The sequence below is a fragment of the Furipterus horrens genome, unplaced genomic scaffold (assembly GCF_987537825.1).
Source record: "Furipterus horrens unplaced genomic scaffold, mFurHor1.1.pri manual_scaffold_1, whole genome shotgun sequence".
In the NCBI taxonomy this organism is placed as follows: Eukaryota; Metazoa; Chordata; class Mammalia; order Chiroptera; family Furipteridae; genus Furipterus; species Furipterus horrens.
Window position 1 is genome coordinate 154,614,038 of NW_028327171.1, and position 21,185 is coordinate 154,635,222.

The following is a 21,185-nucleotide window of genomic DNA, read 5'->3' on the forward strand; positions in this document are numbered from 1 at the left end:
AAGAAAGGCTTACCATAGCTTTTATGGTTCACAAAATTATATTCAAGTTGCCTTTTAGCCATATTCCTTTCTTGCTGTTGTCAGGATATTGCATTTTACTTATTTTGATTTAAATGTATATAGTGCTGACAATATGACTGGTATTACTTGGTAGATGACCAAATATACGTTTACTAGTTTTCTTTATAATTCAAGAGGTGGTGAATGGAGCATTGCAATAGCTATTACACTATTAACTTTGCATCTGTATTAGAAACTCAGTACTACAAATAGGTTCCAGTTATGCACATGGCCCAGTCCCTGATACATAGTGGACACTAAGAAAATGTTGGGATGAGCAAATGAATGTACAAGTAGCCCATTTCTCCCCAACACAGTAGAATTACTCTTTGAAAACTTGGATGAACCTTACTTTGACTATTTGAGAGTTATCTGGTTAATCACCTTTACCATTTATTTGCTTCTCATGGTTATCTTCCTGAGGGATGGGTATATCCCATTGATAATTTAGTCCTTCTATCAGAAAGAGTAGGAGACATTTCTTTTACTTGTGAGTAATACTTAATTATTTATAGTAATAGATGGTATTAACTCTCAAAAATTCCTTTGGGAATTATTTGGATTTACAATTTAAGCTGGCTTACGACCTTCTAAATATATATATATATTTAAAAACAGTTAATCTGGAATATAATCGTATAGCAAATTAGATATTATTTGTATACTCTTACAAATAAACAAATTTTCAATTATTTTAAAGTATATTTTATTGATGATGTTGTTACAGTAGTTCCAATTTTTTTCCCCATTGCTCTCCTCTGCCCAGTACCCTCCTTCCCTCCAGCAATCCCACCCTCTTAGTTCATGTCCATGGGTCGTGTATAAAAGTTCCTTGGCTTCACCCTTTCCTATATTATTCTTAACTTCCCCTGTCTATTTTGCACCAACTGATTATGCTTCTTAATCCCTGTACCATTTCCCCATTTCTCCCCCTTCCCCCTTCCAGCTGATAACCCTCCAAATGGTCCCCATACCTCTGATTCTGTTTTCTATACTGGTTTGCTTAGTTGGAATTTGTTTTTATTTTTTAGATTCCGTTGTTGATTGTTGTGAGTTTGTTGTCATTTTAGTGTTTATAGTTTTGATCTTCTTTTTGTTAAGTAAGTCCCTTTGACATTACATATAATAATGGCTTGGTGATGATGAACTTTAGCTTCATCTTGTTTGGGAAGCACTTCATCTGCCCTTCCATTCTAAATGGTAGCCTTGCTGGATAGAGTAATCCTGGTTGCAGGTTGCCTTTTATCACATTGAATACTACTTGCCAGTCCCTTCCTGCCTGCAAAGTGTCCTCTGAGAAATCAGCTGGTAGTCCTATAGGCACCCCTGTGTAGGCAACTCTCCACCTCTCTCTTGCTGCCCCCAGGACTCTGTCTTTATTTTTCACCTTTGGCATATCAATCATGATGCATCCTGGTGTGGTCCCCTCTGGGTCCAGCTCTCCCAGAACCCTCTCTGCTTCCCGGACCTGTATGTGCATCTCCTTCGTAAAATTTGGGAAGTTTTTCCTCATTTTTTTCAATTCTTGCTTCCTCATTCTGTACTGGTTGACTGTTTTTTTTTCTTCCTTATGTTCCAAATCATTGATTTGAACCCCAGTTTCCTTACCTTCACCATTGGTTTTGTGTGGATTTTCCTTCGTTTCATTTAGCATAGCCTTCACTTCTTCTCTTATGCGTTTGCCATACTTAAGCATATCTGTCAAGCCTGTGAGCATCTTTATCACCAGTGTTTTGAATTCTGCATCTGTTAGGTTGTCTGTCTCCTCATCTGTTAGGTTGGCTATCTCCTCATGGCTTCATTCTCCTACTGGAACCTTGATCTGTTCTCCCTTTTGGGCCATACTTCTCTTTCTGTCTCCTCATTCTGACGTGCTCCTGTGTTTGTTTGCCTCTGCGTCCCAGGTAGAGCTGTCACTCCTGTTATGTTGTAAGTGATGGAGCCTTAGGCATTCATTAGTGCAGGGCAACCTGTTTCACCACGTTGTGGCGCTGTATGTGGGGCAGGGGTCTGAGAGGGAACAATGCTGCCTGCCCAGCACTCGCCCCTTTTCCAGGCACCTCTCCCAATTCCGCACCAGACTGGCGCCTCCACCCCTCCTACCTGTCTGGATGAGTATTTCTTCTTTATATATTTGTTAGCTGGACTTCCATGCAGTTTGATTTTCTGGAACTTCTGGTTGTTTCTAGTTTTGAGGTAGTTGTATTCCTTCTTAGTTGTGGAGGGAGACACAGCATGTCTTTCTATGCCTCCATCTTGGCCGGAAGTCCTTCAATTCTTTATTATTGCATTCTAATAAATTTTATTATGATAGTCCCCAAAGCAATGACTACATTGAATATTTATGCGTGTTACATTTTCCAGTTATCTCAGTGCAATTTCAGTGATGTTTCAGCTTCATTTTTGATGGCTGTGCTGTTTATTTTAACAAATTAAAAGTGACTGTAGATTGCCAGAGAACCTATCTTGTATCATTGTTCCCAAAGATGCTTCTTCCACAGAAGGAAATGGGCAGAAGAGCTTAATAGTGTTTTCAGGTGGAAATTAAGAGAGTTTCATTTCTGTCCTACACTGATGCCATGATTTAACAGGTTCTAGCTTATAAAACATTTCTATACTGCTCCTGCTTACTTCATGAGGATACTCTAAGAATGAATTAGGTAACTACTTTGAATGGTTTGAGATACTGAAAAGAAAGGTACTCAAAAGCCACACATTTAGAAATGAGCTCTGGGCATGCTAAGTTTGAGCATCTGGAAGGACGGACATGATGTTGATGGCCAGGAAACATGAAAATTGGAACTAAGCTCAGGGCTTCAGAATCATATTTCTAGTAATTAGCCTAGAATTGATCATCAAAGCCTTAAGATTCCACCTCCCCTGCCCACCCCACCCCCCCAAAAAGTAGATATACCAGGAAAACCAAAGGACAATCCCTTAGGAACACCTAGGACTCAGAAAATTTAACCCTAGTCGTATGACGAGGGCTCCACCGAAGCCCAGGCTCTTCTCCTGCAGCCCGCTGCCTGCTGATAACTGTTTCTTTTGATAACTAGTGAGCAAAGTCTTTAGTACTTATGTAGCTTATATTTGAGGTGAGGAGGGGATGAGACAAAGTGGTGATGAGTGTTAAGAGGAAAAAGAAAGCAGGGTGGGTGAGGGGGAAAAGAATGAGGGGCATAGGATGACCAGGAGGAGGTTGGTCAGGGTCATGGTCAAGAAGTTCTCTTAGGCAAAGTGACTTAACAGTATGAGGTTAGAATAGCAAGTACAGAGGCAGTTAGAAGGAAGGTTAGAGTGCTGCTGTCCCTAAAGTACAGGTGTGGGGCAAGGGGACATGAGATGTGGCTGTGGCCCATCTCTCTGCCAGCTTAACTCTTGTGGGGAACACAGAAATGCTCAGGAGGCACACCGTCAACTATGAGTAGGAAGAGTCCTCATTCTGAAACATTAACTAAAACATTTAGAAAAGAATAAACCTATGTTTATTAACTAAAACGTTTTAAGAAGAGTAAATTATGTTTAATACTATTTCCCTCAAAGCTATACTGTGTGATTTGAATTTTTAAAAGCTTGCATAGCATGAAGGAAGTGACTCATGTTTCTTTGAGGATTCTCTTGCTTTGGTTGCATGCTGCAACTGAAAGAACCCTGCCTGAGAACCAGCAGACCCATTAGCAAGACTAGGCAAGTTGTGTCCTGACTCAGAGCCTGCAGTCATCTGTCTGTTGTTCAATCCTTGATGTTAAATAATCTTCCTCAGGGGAGCTTCCAGACTGGCTGTGGTTGAGGAGATAAAGGTCCAGGAGGCCTGTAGCTCCTGCTTTTATTTTTTTAAGGTATTGATATCACTTTAATTTATTTAGAAAAAGGTTTAAGAAAATAAAGAATTTGGAAAGGCATTTAACTAGTTGAGCTTCAAGGTCCTTCCAATTTCTAGAGTTCTGTGACGCTATTGTTTTTATTATTCTCAAGTATATGTTACTACCACATAATTTAGCCACAAAAATGTTTAGATACGTGTTGGTGAGCTCACACATTTCTGACAGAAGTGCTTCTTGACTAATCTTGAATTTGGTATAAGGGCTTCCTTAGCCTTAGTTTCTGCGTTTATTTGTTTTATGATTATTTTTGAAATCCGCTTAGGGATTTACACAATTATCTCTTCAGAATTTGTACTTGTCTATGTATTTTTAACATTTTAGTAAAACTTTATGATTTGGAATATTCTAAAACTGGAAAGAATAGAAAAGAAACATTAAAGTGGAAATTTTCCCTGTGTCCTCTGACCAAAGAGCTAATGTGCAACATTGCCAAGAAGTTTCTGTAGATATAATTTCACCTTGTATACTTTCAGAATGGGTGGGTCAGTCAACTGCTGGTTAAAATATTTTATTTTTGACTAGGGAAGAGACATCAAAAGTGTTTAATAAAAGAATGGCTAATTGTTTGCTGAAAGTACCATATTTAGTTCATGATCTTTCTTCATGGTTGTACTCACTTTAGAGGACATAGTCTTGTGAAGTGTTGTCACTACTTTGTCTCTCACAAATAGCAGTGTGGAATCATAGGAAGTCAGTAGTGGGAAAAGGCTGAGTGATTTCTCTGATCAGCGTAAATCTTGTTCCATCCAGGCACAGGCTATTTTGTTCTTTCTTTCTTTCTTTCTTTCTTCCTTCCTTTTTTCCTTCCTTTCTTTCTTTCTTTTTCTTTTCTTTCTTTCTTTTCTTTCTTTCTTCCTTTCTTCCTTTCCTTTTTTAAAAAATAATTTATTTGTTTATTTATTTTTAGAGAAAGGGGAAAGGAGAAAGAGAGGGAGAGAGAAACATCACTGTGTGGTTGTCTCTCACTTGCACCCCCAACTGGGGACCTGACATGCAACCTAGCTGTGTGCCCTCACTGGGAATCGAACCAGCGACACTTGGTTTGCAGGCTGACGCTCAATCCACTGAGCCACACAAGCCAAGATCCATCCATCCTTCCTTCCTTCCTTCCTTCCTTCCTTCCTTCCTTCCTTCCTTCCTTCCTTCCTTCCTTCCTTCCTTCCTTCTTCCCTCCCTCCCTCCCTTCCTTCCTTCCTTCCTTCCTTCCTTCCTTCCTTCCTACCACAAGTGATTGGTGGTATATCATATTGACTCAGGATACACAAGTTCAGGTCTGCAGAGAGACCTGTGTTTCTCAACGTTTCTTTCCATATGACTGACCACCATGAAGGTATGAAATAAGTTTATGTTGTTAATGGGAGTGGCTTTGTTGTGATGTAATTTCAGTAGATTCTCATGGCAGCTGTTAGTCGAAAGTAAATTGAAAACCAGCTGGTTTAGATATCACAATAGTGAAGATCAACAGGGTACTGTGAAACTGGGACTCAGTTATGGCAACATGACACTCTCCCAACTAACTTAGATGTGTTCCATCCGACACTCTCTCAGTTTGATCCCTTGCTTAAATTGTTTCATTTGAAAAAAACTCCTTTTGCAAGGGGAATAAATTGCAGGTCTTAACAAAGGAACAGGCTTTTGGCTTCTTAGTTTAGTATTTTTCAATTTTTTGTGACCTTCAGATTATTAAAGTTAAAACATTGGTGCCTCTCTCAAACTTCTTTGGTTTCTCTCACAGGTATCAAAAAGGCAGAGGAAATGTATTTTATTAAACAATCAATAAGAAAATGATGTTTGGGGCCCCGGGGGGGGGGGGGGGTCAGAGACTTTCCTCAATGTGAATTACTAGGACAAGCTCTCTAAATCTTTATTGCCAGTTGAATGCTGCTGTGTAATGTGAGCCCAGAGCTCTCTATGGTGAGCTTCCTCCTCCTGAAAACTTCCTGGATCCATTCCCAATAACAGACTTTCTCCACCTCTGCTTATTGTACTAGGCCACAGGGTAGGTAGGTACTGGCTTTCTCCTTTAGCAGGGATACCCAATTTTCCCTACCCAAAGAGCATTTACTCCTTTAGACATTTCGTATGAGACATTGAAAATGGCAGTAGGGGAAAGTTAGAAACCACTGCATATCATAGGCAATTGCTAATTCCCGCTGACAATTCTTGCATGTGTTTGGTGATAGCTTATAATTGATATATAGGTAGATACTGAGAGATCTAGCGGCTCTCAGAGTAGCAGTGGTCTCTCTGAAAAAGGGGTGAATTGTTGGGGTATAAAACGAGCATATTGCCTTTTTTCCCTACCATCTTCACCAAACGTTAAATTAAATGCATTATTTTTCATGGTACCTCTGATGTTCAAAATTATACGTCATGGCAATTCTTAGGATTTGTGAGGGTACACACGTTCATATGAACAGATGGTACTTTTGTTTGACACAGACTTTATAATCCTAGTAGGCTGATTAGGCATCAAAATTTTATATTCACACTATTACCTTAATTGTAGAGAGATTCTAGGTTGGCTGTGGAAAGTCATCCAACATGTGTTCTCTTTATTTGCCTTGCCAGGGTTCTAAATATTTATCAATCATTACTTATTTATACTCTGTAATGCCATACTTTATTGGTGAGTGTTCCACCTTTCAGAGGGCATTAGGTAATTCTCTGCATTATCTAAGAGCAATATGAGCATATCCCTATCACACTATCAGTGAACTTCAAATCACAGTTTATAATCTTCAGATTAATAAAGGCAAGTCTCTACCTGCCCACCTCCCCACCCCCCAATTAAAATGACACAAAAATACATCTAGGGCACAATATTTTAAATTCCAAATACTTATAAGATTTGAATATATCATATTAATTTAGATTCTGATAGATTATGAATTTAAATCAATTCAGTTTGATAGACTGAAATTATCTTTGCACTCGGAATAAATGAAGTATTAAAGCAAAAAAAAACAATTTTAAGAGATGTAAACAAAGTTAATCTTTGAGATATTTTGCCATACTGTTTTAAAATCACTAAATGCTGCTTTGGATCTGTTTATTAAATCAGAGCACAGAAACCTATATTTTTATCAGCAATTAAAAAACATGTTATTAAAATGTGGAATAATCCAGTCCTTTCATTTTCCTGCCCATTTAATCTGACCATGTGATGTTTCAATGTATTGAGACAAACTCAAGACTTTGGTAGCAGCTTTCTATATTATTATGGAAATCATAGTTCTGATTTATTGGATCTCATTTAAAAGATACTTAGTTATACACTAGATATGCAGCTGAGAATTTAGAAATACCAGTGTGACCACATTATGGCATAAATTGTGTTATCTTCTGCATTTGGAATGTAACTTCTTTGACTTGTGGTTATTTTCTTAACTTCTTCCTTTTAAGAAAGTCCAAACCCTCACCTGAAAAGAAACAAGTTCCCTAACTAGGAAGATTGAAAATGAAATCTGATTCTTTCTGACATTTTTTTGTGCCAACTACTGAACAAAAGACTTCTTTAGGGAAGCAGTTTGTTCAGTGGTTCTTTGAATATGAGCTGTCTAATATATTAAACATTTTTTCAGTAAATGCAGCAGTAGAGTGCCAGTTTGTTTCCTCACTTAGTAGAACCAGTTCTGTCAGCAGGAATTATATGACATGCCCCAGCACATGTGTTAGGCACGAAAGAAAATACAGACATAGAAGGCAGGGATTCTGCTTTCAAATAACTTAAGTGTAAATAGATGAGGGAATATTTTAAGGAGCAGATAAAAGTGGGTGAAAATAAGCATTGTGCATTGTTAAGACTTTAGATTAGTTGGGACTAGAGAAGTGAGTCATCCCCCCAAGAAAGACAATTTCAGAACACATTGAGGAGTGCCTCCTCAAGGATGAGGCACTTACAAAGTATGTGTGTGTAAGGAAGAAATGGTTTGATGAAGCGGGCGGCAGTGAGCTTGGGTTTAGGCTTGATTGTGGAGTTTGATAGGACAGGAGGTAGAGTGGCTGTGCTCAGGAAGCAGCAGGAAGTAAAGGGCTGGAGCCATGGGAGGGAGTTGGTGGAGGGGCCAGTTCCACTTTCTCAGCCTTGAGCACCTGATTGAAGACAGGAACGTAGTACCATATGGAGGGCTGTGTTGAGAGGGCACTACTGCTAGCAAGGATGACCACAGTTTGGGGACAAGTACATTCAGAGGGGCACCTCCCTAATTCCCACATAAATTTTGCTTCTGATTTCTTTAGTGAACTACTACTATATTTACCTTTATTCTTCCCCTGCTATTTTTCATCTTCCAAAGACCAATCAGGGAAGACTTCTGTGAGATGGAGTGAGTGAAGGGAGGAGCCCTGAGAGAAAATGTAAGAGAGAGGGAACATCAAGCATCTATAAACCCATGTTAAAGAGCTCTACTACATAACCAGTCTTACAGAACCTTTTAAGTCAATGGTCTTTATTTTCCATGCATATTGTGATCAAAAGTGTCCTTTTGGTTAATTTGAGGTACACCATTTTACTTGAATGCTGAAACTTATCAGTACTCTAAAACAAACAAATGTTCTACCCTTTGAACGAAAAGAGTACATTTGGAGAATCTGCTGTAACTTTGAAAAATTTAATGTACTTTTGGTGTGATGAATAGCATTTGCTCGGTTAAGCAATGCCTAATTGTATTTATATGAGAGAGACAGAGACACCAGAGAATAGTTAGGAAGACAGTTTCAAAGTGAAACATTTCTGTCTTGCATTTTATTTTTGTTCAAGCTTTCATACAGAAAACATTTATTTACCTTCCATCTGACTATGACACGCCACTTAAATTTTACAAGTGAAATACATATGTAAATGAGAGCTATTCATAATAAATACCCACTCTGAATCAGTCCCATGGGGTGTTAAAAAAAAATCCTGAGTAAACCATTTTTAATCATAAAGTTGGATAGTATTCAAGTCAATAGAAATGGCATGATATAAATGATATCTTAATTTTTAAAAATGGTAGGATTCACCCTAGCTGGTGTGCCTCAGTTGATTGGAGTGTTATTCTATAGGTTGAAAGGTCATGGGCTTCAATTCCTGGTCACAGGTTGCAGGTTTGTTCCCTGGTTGGGGCACATACAAGAAGGCAACCAGTCAATGTTTCTCTCTTTCTCTCCCTTCCTCTGTCTCTAAAAGCAAAGAAAAAAAATGTCCTCAGATGAGGACTTAAAAAATTTTTACGATCCACCTGTTGGGAGAGAAGTTTTTCTAGTTGCTTATTATAAATTTGAAGACAATTCTAGATTATTACATAGGGTTGGGCAAAAGTAGGTTTACAGTTGTATTGTGACATTCTTTTGAGTTAATAAAGCTATTGTAATAATCATAACCCGGAAGTATTTTTTCGTATGAACAACTGTAAACCTACCTAGGCCCATTCCTGTATATACATTTGTATACATCTGTACCTTGGGATGATGAGACTAGAAACACACAAAGCACTGTGAATTTTAATGAGGACAGGCTTTATTCAAAAATAGAGATAATCGTATAGGTGATTTCTGGATAGCACGTGTGGAATACTGAATCATATTATCCTGAAGAGGTTTTGAAATTGCTCTTTAGATAATTAAATTCACTGTTTTCTGAAAGCAAAAATTTTAAACAAATTAGACAAATGATACCCCAGAATTAAGGCATGGCTTTGCAAAAGTTGATTTAAACTAGTGAATATTGAAAGAATTGAGCCTAATTAACACTCATATTGTATAATTGCAATGCATAGCACAGCAATGGTGGAAAATTGTGGAACGGTTGACACCTAAAACCTTCCTAGGCAGCTCTCTAAGTATGGAGCTGTTTTTATCCTGTTCTAGAGTGACTAATAGACATATGTTAGTCATGGTGACTAACCTTTTCATATGTTAACTTGTTCTTAAATTTCTGAATTGGAATGAGTGACCATTCAGGTAGATTGTTGTCTGGAGAAAACAGCTATTGGTGGAGACAAGGCCTCCCCAAAATCACTTTGCAGAGCTTCCAAGTCACTACAGACTTGACCTGGTCCTCAGCTTTGCAGTTCTAAGAAGGGGGACTAACATATAAACCAGAGTGCTAATTTATTAATTCACAATAACCAAGATGTCCAAGTTTGCCAAACAGTCTTCTTGAACCTAGAATCCTGTCAAAGTAAAGAGATATACTTCCGGCCAAGATGGAGGCATAGACCGACACGCTCTGTCTCTCTCCGCAACTAAGGATTACAACTATCGCAAAACCAAAAATAACCAGAAGTTCCAGAAAATAAAGCTACATGGAAATCCATCATATGAAGTCATAAACAAGTGGTGCTCGTCTGGATGGGTAGGAGGGTTGAACCCGCAGCTGAAAGATCAAGCTGTGCTGGAGGCAGCAGCTGCAGCAAGGAACAGCAGGACCCGGTAAGCACACACCCATATTTGGGGGAAGGAGAGAAGTGCCTGAGAGCCGGCCCTGGCTGCAGACCAGACCCATCGGGTCGAGATTCCAACGCCGGGGAAGGCAAACCCCATTGTTTCAGACTGTGAGACCCGGAGGGCATGGACGGAGGAGGAGGCTCCCAGTCTCTCAGCGGAGAATAACAGCAGGAATCCATCTTGGACCCCGCCCCAACGAAAAGCGCCACAGGGTGGTGAGAAAGGTCACCAGGTTGTGACGAGTACACGGGGCTCCGCCCAATACAGCGTAGGAGGTGTGACAGTGCCCCACGCAAGAGGGACAGATAAACAAAACAGTCAGAATGGCAGAATTAATGATTGAAATACCAATCACGCAGCTATCCAAAAAACAAATAAAGGAATTGACCAATGAACAAATAAAGAATCTTTCTGAGGCTCAGTTCAGAGCTATAGTCATAAGGCAGCTTACAGACGTAACAGCGGGACTTAAGACAGGGAAGGAATGAAGGCTAGTCCTGCTGAAATGAACAGAAATATATACAAGACAAGTGGTGAGGAAGGGAAAGCCAGAGATCAAATCAAATCTGAACATAGGGAGGGAACAAACAGTCAACCAGTGCAGAAAGAGGAAACAAAAAGTGAGGAATATGAGGAGAGGCTCAGAAACCTCTGGGACAGCTATAAGCGAACGAACATTCGAATTACAGGATTGCAGAGGGTGAAGAAGAAGAACTAGAAATTGAAAAATTATGTGAAAAAATAATGAAGCAGAACTTCCCTAACTTGGAGAAGGAAATGGACTTACAGGTCCAGGAAGCACAGAGAGTTCCAGATAAACTGGACCCAGGGAGAACCACTCCAAGACACATTATAATCAAATTGTCAAAAATTAAAGATAAAGAGAGAATCTTAAAAGCAGCAATAGAGAAGAGAAGAATTATGTACAAAGGGGTCCCAATTAGACTGATCAGCTGATTTCTCAAAGGAGACTTTACAGTTAAGAAGGGACTGGCAAGAAATACTCAAAGTAATGAAAATCAGAAACCTACAACCATGATTACTCTACCCAGCGAAGCTGTCATTCAGGATAGAAGGGCAGAGAAAGTGCTTCCAGGACAAAGTAAAACTGAAGGAGTTTGTTAGTTCCAAACCACTATTATATGAGATGTTAAAGGGACTTGTTTAGAAGGAGGATCAAAACTATGGACATTAAAATGAGAACTGTATCACAACAACCAACAGCAGAAGCTAGGGAATCAAAACAAAGGCAAACTATTAGACATCAAGAGGGGAAAAAGAAATATAGATATGGGGAAATATTGGGGGGAGGTCAGTGGGGAGGGGAAAAGGGAGGGAGATGATGCAGGAATTAAGAAGCATAGTAGGAGGGAGTGGAGTAGACAGGAAGATGTTGAGAAGAACTATATGCACAACCAATGGACATGGACTAAAAGTGGGGGACAACTGGGGGGAGGGTGGGTTCACAGGGTGGAGGGGAGCAGAGAGAAAAGAAATTGGGACAACTGTAAAAGCATAATCAATAAAATTTTTTAAAAAAAGTAAAGAGATAGTTTCATGAGAGACTTCATTTCAAGACTGTCTCTGTCCCTTATAGCAAAAATATAAGGTTGGTGCAAAAATAATGTCCAATTTTGAGATGTATTTTAAAAATGAAAAAGCCCATGATTATGAAAATATTTATTTGTTAACATAACCTCCTTTGCTTTCTAGAACCTCATTCCATCTGTTAACTAGCTTATAAATACCATGCTTGTAAAATTCTTTAGGTTTTGAAGCAAAATATGAATCCAACTCATCTTCAACCTCTTCTCTTGATGTCAACCTAAGACCATCGTAATGGTTCTGTAGTCCCCCAAATAAGTGATAATCAGAAGGAGCAAGGTCAGGAGAATACGGAGGATGAAGCAAAATTTCCCAACCAAGCTCTTCCAAGAAATTATTGGTGAGTTGAGCTGTGTGAGGACGAGCATTATCATGATGGAAGATGACACCCTTTCTGTTGACTAAGGAGGGTCGCTTTTGGTTCAAAGCTGCTTTCAGACGACGAAGTTGTTCACAGTAAAGATTAGCAGTGATTCTTTAATTGTTGTCTAACAGTTCATAATGGACAATTCCTTCCATATCCCACCATACACTCAACATGATCTTCTTTGGGTGAAGTCCTCCTCTTGGTTGTTGAACTCTTCTTACGCGGCGTTTAACGTTATGGTAAAGGATCCACTTCTCAACACCTGTAACAAGGCTACCTAAAAATGGCCCCTGAAGGTGTCGCAAAAACAATGATTCACAACAAGCAACACACTGTTGCAGATTGTCTGGAGACAGTTTTTGTGCGACCCATTTTCCAACTACTGAAACCTTTCCTATCCTTTTCGGTTGGCATAGCACAGTTGTATGGGCTACTATAAATTGTTCTGCAAGTTCCCTAGAGGTAATGGTGGGGTTTTCTGTGACAACAGCTTACAACATTTCGAAATCAAGTTTTTTCTGATGACCCACTTTTGGCTCATTTTTCAAACTGAAATCCCCACTTCGGAAACAGGAGAACCACCTCCTCCAACTTCTTTCAGTCCCTGCATCGTCCCCATAAGTGGTCTGAGTCAACTTTGCTGCTGTACTTGCATTGGCACCTTTATGAAACTCATAGAGTAAAACATTTCTAAAGTGGTCTTTAGATGGGATGAACACGGGTGCAAATATTGTGGACGATTATGAACAATACTTCGATAATCTGAAAAAATAAGGTATAAGTTAGTCGCTGTGACATCAAAAAATTATAAGAAGAGGCACAAATTTAATAAATACTATCTCAAACTTTCTTTTAAAAAAGTAGGACATTACTTTTGCACCAACCTGAAGTGACTTTTTTCACTTCCTCAGATCCAGAATCTGGGTTTTCTTTCTCTGTGCTTCATACAGACTGTTCCCTTCTTCAATTCTGATGGTAATTATGAAGGATCATAATCACATCCTGATTCTTCTCTGGTTGTTATAGCCTTTTCCTTGATTATTTTTTGAAGTTCTTTAGGTGAATACATTTACTCACTCAGTTTATTTCCATCTATATCCAACATTATCCTCATTTTATTGATTTTTCTAAATTTCTGGGAGCAATCCCATTTGCTGTCTCTCTGGGTTTTGAGGAATAGCTCCCTGCTGCATCTGGATGTATCCCATGAAAATATTGAAGCAAGGAGGGTCATGATACCAGAGGACTTTGTACTCTCCTTTAACAGACCACCTGGAAATGAAGGAAAAGGTTTCCTAGGATTATAGTCATCATTGTAACTTGGCATGTAAATGATAAAGGAATAATTGTTTTCTGTTACAGGTTTTGCGTGATGTGTTCTTTTTGAAGTATTCTTAAAGGAAGTTGCTCTTCTCCCCACAGTTCCTTTTTAGTCCTTTTATATGTTTTACCACTGCTGTCTTCTCCTCCTTATCAGTGTTATCTAACTCCAGGTCATATTACCACCTTCACTGAGACAGTGGTCCTGACTCATTTGAATTTTTGCCTCAGTTTTCACCACCATATTAGGCAGTCCATCTCTTACCCTGTACTCATGCCTCCTTCATCTTCTCATCTCCAAAGTTTTTTTCCTCTTTTATTCCTTCTCCCCACCCCAAGTTTATACTGTTGGTATTATCTGAATGCAGCACATTGTGGTGTTTTATACCGCTCTATAGTAATTTTTATCTTCTTTGATGACTCTCCTACCTTGGTATGTTTTATGCATCTATACTGGTGCAATTTTCACACAGTTTTTATTATTTTCTTGCTAGACTATGAGCTCCTTCAACATCTTGATGTTTCTGAAACCTCACACTACCTGGCATATAAATGCTATTTCAATGGCAGTGCAGATTTGTTGTCATTCTTTCCTCAGTTTGTTTCATTCTTTCACTGCATAAACTCACAAACACCTACTGTGTTTCAAGCATTTTATTGGTGCTGAACATACCATGGTGATTCAGATGAAAATCATCTCTGCCCTTATTGGTTGGGGGATACAGAACAGTATAGGACATATTCAGTCTATACAGAATAGAAAATTGCAGTATAGTCCACTGTGTGCTCCATCAGTCAACAACAAAATTCTAGAGGCTTTATAAGGTTGAAATTTTTTCTTGTGCTTCCCTCATAAAGCTGTTTGAAGATGTTAGTGTGAAAATGTGTTTGTCTTTTTGAAAACAAAATATGGTATCAAACATACAGAATCTTAACTGAATAAAGGAAACTGAAAGATAACCATCATTTCTCTGACTTTAGCTTGCTGAAGAGGTGAACAGAAAGGATTGTTTTACATTTGTTAATCTTCCTACTTTATTTTTTAATGCCTTTTTATATCTAGAATTTTCTCTTTTACTCTAAAAAGCTACTTAAGAAATTGGAAATTATTAAATGCATCATTATGTAACTCAGCATTGTTAAAAGTGACTTAAACAGGAATAAAATCAAAGGTTTGGAGGATACTCCAAAATGTTAACTTTTCTCTTTTACCTGTACTTTCAAAAAAGCACCATTTACAGATTAATATCTGTCTTAAACTGGACATGTTTTAGGCAAATTTTTATGTAAGTCCCAGATGAAGAGCTGATTTCCCAAACCAAAGTACCAGTATATACCAAGCACCAGTCTATTTCCAGTGGATGTTCATGATACAAGCATGAAAAATATAATTAAAATGTGCACCTGGCTTGGAGCAGGCTGGGTTCTTTTTCTAGAAAATCATTTATTACTTCATTTAGAAACTAATTTTTCCATGAAATTGGTATCCAACTTATAGCCAAAGCACAATTTTTTGCTTAATTTTGCTGGCAGGAATCTTTATTGAAAAATTATTTTTTTTGTATCATTTTCTTAAGAGTACTTAATGTTTTTCTTTTAATAGGCTGACATTGGAAAAGCTGGGGAGAGCCCAATTTTAATTGTGAAGTATAGAACAATACCTCTTTCTAGCTACTTTTGCTTGTTTATAACAATGATTATTATATTGTGGGGTTTCCTAAAGTATGTTCCTCAGAATTTTAATAGGTGGCCCTCAAAAAGAGTATAGGTCAAGTAAGTGAGATATTGAGTTAAATGAGATTAAACAAGGTCATTTTTAAGATCTCTTAAAGTGTTTAAAATGCTCTACACTGCTGCTTCTCAAACTTGAATGTGTGTACAAGATACTGGGGATCTTATTTACATGAAGATTTTGATTTAATAGGTCAGGGCGAGGCCTGAAATTCTGTATTTCTTACAAGCTCTAAAGTGCTGCCAGTGTAACTGGTTTACAAATCATATTTGAACAGGGTTTTTAGGCATCTTTAAGAGGAAGCATGCTCTGCAGTATATCCCAGACTTATCATAGGAACCTTGTTTTTGACATACCAACAGTAATCCATGAAGCATGACTTTGAGAATTTTAAATTTTAAATTGCACCCTTCAAATTACAAATAAATTTATAATTTAATAGAAGTTTAATGCAGGAATTCCAAAAAGTATAATACAGAACACGTAGGTTATTTTCAGCCAGACAGCCTAGTATGAATCCCAAGACACTGAAAAATCATTTACCTAGTTCATGAACAAGGAAAATCACGACTTCTGTTCAAGATGGAGGCGTAGTCAGATCTGCTTTGCTTCCTCCTGCAACCAAAGAATTACAGCTACATCTCAAAACAAATAAAACCCAGAACTGTCAGAAAAATTAAACTATATGGAAACCCAACAACCAAAGATTTAAAGAAGCCACATTCATCCAGACAGATAGGAGGGGAGGAGACTGGTCAGAGAGGTGAGGAGATGCGGTGTGGTGCAGAGAGGCAGCGGTGGAGAAACGGGCATGGGTGGTCCCACATTCATGGGTGTTGGATAAAAACCAGGAGGGATACCTTGGAAGCAAGTGATCACAGTCTAAGTTTCCAGCAACAGGGAGATAAATCTCCATAACTTTTAGCTGTAAAAACCAGTGAGTGTTGGGGTGGTAGAAAATACTGCCATATTTTCAGGAAACTCCACTTAAAGGGCCCACTTGGTCTTAAAACATACATGAACTCACCCACTCTGGGATTCAAGACCAGGGCAACAGCTGGAAGGCTGCTAGTCGCATATGGGGGGTGGATGAGGTGACTAGAAACGGGGCAAATGCTTAGCGAACCCCCAGAAGCCAGGCAGCGGCACAGTCCATTTTCTGAGCCCTCCCCCAACAGAAGCCACAAAGCAGTGAAGCGGATTGTCTCACCTGGTGATTAGCTAAGGCTCTGCCCCACACAATTTATAGGTACCTTTTACAGGAGTTGAAGCAGCTCTACCTAAAACACAGAAACAAACACAGGGAGGCTGCCAAATTGAGGAGTCAAAGAAATATGGCTTGAATAAAAAGAACAGAACAAAACCCCAGAAAAAGAACTCAATGAAATGGAGATAGCCAACCTATCAGATGCGGAGTTCAAAACACTAGTTATCAGAATGCTCAGAAGAAAACTCACTGAGTACAATAACATAAAGGAATGAATGAAGGTTACACTAAGTGAGATAAAGAAAAATATACAGGGAACTGACAGTGAAGGGAAGGAATCCAGGAATGATTTGGAATGTAAGGGAGAAATAAATATTCAACTAGAACAGAGAGAAGAAACAAGACTTCAAAAAATGAGATTAGTATAAGAAGACTCTGGGACCCGTCCAAATGTGCCAACATCTGAATTATAGGGATGCCAGAAGAAGAGAAAGAGCAAGAAATATTTTTAAAATTAATGAGAGAAAGCTTCCTTAACTAGGTGAAGGAGATAAATATACAAGTCCAGGAAGTACAGTCCCAAACAAGTTGGACTCAAAGAGGACCACATCAAGAAACATCATAATTAAAATGCCAAAGGCTAAAGATAAACAAAGAATCTTAAAAGCAGCAGAAGAAAAGCAGAGAGTAATCTACAAAAGAGTTCCCATAAGACTATAAGCTGATTTCTCAAAAGAAACTTTGTAGGCAAGAAGTATTCAAAGTAATGAGAAGCGAGAGCCTACAACATAAATTTCTCTATCCAGCAAAGCTATCATTTAGAATAGAAGGGCACATAAAATACTTCCCAGACAAGATATAGCTAAATGAGTTCATCACCGCCAACCTGTTATCATAGGAAATGTTAAAGGGATTTGTTTAAGAAAAACAAGATTAAAACCATGAACATTAAAAAAGACAACAAGTTCACAACTGTCAACACAGTATCCAGTGCAAAACAAAACTAAGCAAACAACCAGAACAGGAACAGAATCATAGGTATGGAGATCATTTGGAGGGTTATCAGTTAGGAGGGGAGGGGGAAAGGGGAGAATTGGGGGAAAGGTGCAGGGATTAAAAAGCATAATAGGTACATACAAAATAGGGGGATGTTAAGGATAGTATAGAAAATGGAGAAGGCAAAGAACTTATATGCACGACTCAAGGACATGAACTAAGGGGGGGGCGTGTTGCTGGAGGGAAAGGGGGTATGGGGTGAAGAGAGGAAAATTGGGACAACTGTAGTAACATAAAAATATATACTTTTTAAAAAAGGAAAATCAATGTGAACAAAAAAGACAACCACTGCATAAGATAGGTTATTACTAGATTTTATTTTTATTTTTAAAACTCATTAATTTTTTAAATGTCAGAGTTCTTAATTAAACAATTTAATTTTTATTGCTACTAGTAATTATAAATTACCATATTTCTAAATCCATACATGTGTGGTGCTAGTGATTTTATTAGTCTTTAATCTTTGTTAACACTAGTGTTTGATATAAAAAACTTACGATAAAAGCAAATCTTTTATTTAAACATCTTGAGATTTGTTATAGCTTACCATATCTTTAATTGCAAATGATATAAAACAGCAGTGTAGGGTTGTTTTTGAGAAATCCATTGAACCTAAAGCAAATTTTTATATATAAAAAGTTAATAAAGTTAATTAATACATTATTGGTGGGCTTTTTTCCACCTGGGTCCTTCTGCTGTACCTGAAATAATGTCCCGTTTTATATATACCTGTTGATATGCTTCTGTGAGCACCTGTCTTCTGTATTTGAGCTCTTAGTGCGTTTATCTCAAGCTGCATTTTATTGTAGTTGTTTGTTCATTTGTCTTCCCTTTTAGACTGTAAATTGGATTAGAGGTAAGGATCATTCATCTTTATCTTTTAGGTAGCACCAACTTTATAGTATAGTACATAAGTAGAAAATCAATAATGCATTGACTAAATTATACCTTTATAAGGTAATTCAGCATGTAAATTTTAATTTTTTATATCATATAATACCTAAAAATAATGTCTTTTTTTCTTCATCCTCATTTCCTGTGTTGGTAGTTGTATTAGTATCATTTATTCTTCTTGTAACAAGTCATCCTGAATCTACGTGGCTGGATGACTTTTGAATTTCTCACAATTCTAGGATGCAAGGAGGTTCATCTGCTGGTCTTGCCTGGACCTACTCAGGTAGCTGCTTCAGCAGTTGGTGAGGTCACTTTCTTTTTTTTTTTTTTTAAGTATGTTTTATTGATTATATTGTTACAGTAGTCCCAATGTTTTCACCCTTTGCTTCCTACTGCCCAGTACCTGTCTTCCCCCAGAATTGCAACCTTCTTAGTTCATGTCCATGGGTCGTGCATATTAAGTTCTTTGACTTCACCCTTTCCTATATTATTCTTAACTTCCCCCTGTCTATTTTGTACCAACCAATTATGCCTCTTAATCCCTGCACCATTTCCCCATTTCTCCCCCTTTCCCCTCCCAGCTGATAACCATCCAAATGATTCCTATACCTATGATTCTGTTCCTATTCTGGTTTACTTAGTTGGATTTTGTTTTTATTTTTTAGATTCAGTTCTTGATAGTTGTGAGTTTGTTGTCATTTTAGTGTTCATGATTTTGATCTTTTTCTTAAATAAGTCCCTTTAACATTTCATATAATAATGGCTTGGTGATAGTGAACTCTTTCAGCTTTACCTTGTCTGGGAAGCACTTCATTTGCCCTTCCATTCTAAATGGCTTTGCTGGATAGAGTAATCTTGGTTGTAGGTCCTTGCTTTTCATCACCTTGAATACTTCTTGCCAGTCCCTTCTTGCCTGCAAAGTTTCTTTGCCGAAATCAGCTGATAGTATTAATAGGCACCCCTTTGTAGGTAACTCTCTGCTTTTGTCTTGCTGCTTTTAATATTCTCTTTATCTTTCACCTTTGGCATTTTAATTATGATGTGTCTTGGTGTAGTCCTCTTTGGGCCTTGCTTTTTGGGACTCTGTGTGCTTCGTGGACTTGTATGTCTATTTTCTTTGCCAAATGTGGAAAGTTTTCCTTCATTATTTTTTCACATAAGCTTTCAATTTTTTGCTCTTCGTCTTCTCCTTCTGGCCACCCCTATGGTTTGGATGTTTGCACGTTTAAAGTTGTCCCAGCGGTTCCTAAGCCTTTCCTCATTTTTTTCAATTCGTGTTTCCTCATTCTGTACTGGTTGACTGTTTTTTTCTTCCTTTATTCCAAATCATTGATTTGAACCCCAGTTTCCTTCCCTTCATCATTGGTTTTGTGTGGATTTTCCTTTGTTTCATTTAGCATAGCCTTCACTTCTTCCCTTATGCATTTGCCATACTCAAGCATATCTGTCAAGCCTGTGAGCATCTTTATCACCAGTGTTTTGAATTCTGTGTCTGTTAGGTTGTTTATCTCCTCATCGCTTAGTTCTCCCACTGAAACCTTGATTCATTCCCTCTTTTGGGCCATCCTTCTCTGTCTCCTCATCTTCACAGGCTCCTGTGTTTGTTTGCCTCTGTGTCTTAGGTAGAGTTGTCACTCCTGTTATGTTTTAAGGGGCAGAGCCTTAGGTATTCATCAGTACAGGGTGACCTGTTTCACCATGTTGTGGCGCTGTATGTGGGGGTGTGGGGGAGGGGTCTGAGAGGGAACAATGCCACTCGCTCAGCACTCGCCCCTTCTCCAGGCAATTTTCCCACTTTAGTATAGGATGGGACTGGCGTCTCTCTAGCTGTTGCCCTGGCCGTCGTTCCCGGAGTGGGTGGGTCTGTGGACGTTTTAGGACCATGGTGGCCCTTTAAACAAATGGATTCTGCTGAGAGACTGGCAGTTTCTTCCTCCACCCCAAACCCAACTGGTTTGCACAGTCAGAAGAATGAGGCTTGATTTTCCTGGCTCTGGGACCGTGAGTTGCGTGTTCTGGTCAGGAGCTGGGAACGCTCCCCAGGTGTCCCTCCTCACTTTTTTAAAACATGTGACTGTGCTTTCTGTGGCCTGCCACTGCTGTCCCCGCTACCACGCCGTGTCCTCTCCGTCCCTCCTACCTGTCTGGATGAGTATTTCTTCTTTATATCTTTGTTTGTTGGACTTCCATGCAGCTTTGTTTTATGGAACTTCTGGTTTCTCTAGTTTTGAAGTAGTTGTGTTCTTTCTTAGTTGTGGAGGGAGACCCAGCATGTCTGTCTAGGCCTACATCTTGGCCGGAAGTCTCATGTCACTTTCTAAGGTTGCCTTACTTACGTGTTCTGAAGTCGGCTGGAGTACCTGAGGTCTATGAGCCTCTTTCTCCATGGGATCTTTTAATCTCAGGCTCTTTTGTAGCATAGTGACCTCAAGGTTCCAGAAGACAAAACTGGAAGGCCTTTTAATATTGAGCCTCAGACATTGCCCAAGATCATATCTGCCACATTCTGTGAGTCTGAAAAGTCGGGCAAGTAATCGGGAGTTAACTCTGTATGTATTTGTTCCCCCTAAATTAGATAAGAACATTTGTACAATTTTATTTCTTTTCAGCTCCTCACTTCTCTTATGT

The 21,185-nt window shown here is 38.7% G+C and overlaps 1 protein-coding gene across 5 annotated transcripts in view; it reads left to right on the top strand.

Moving 5' to 3' along the window:
* Positions 1 to 21,185, top strand: part of PKP4 (plakophilin 4) — a 251,341-nt gene that overhangs the window by 54,143 nt on the left and 176,013 nt on the right. For 4 of the 5 annotated variants that reach the window (XM_090280118.1, XM_090280126.1, XM_090280122.1 and 1 more), the window contains exon 2: positions 12,146 to 12,321. The exons of the other annotated variant lie outside the window; for it this stretch is intronic. In XM_090280118.1, the coding sequence (XP_090136244.1) occupies positions 12,279 to 12,321 (43 nt within the window). In that variant the 5' untranslated portion in view covers positions 12,146 to 12,278. The remainder of the gene's footprint in view (positions 1 to 12,145; positions 12,322 to 21,185) is intronic. 5 annotated transcript variants of the gene reach the window in all.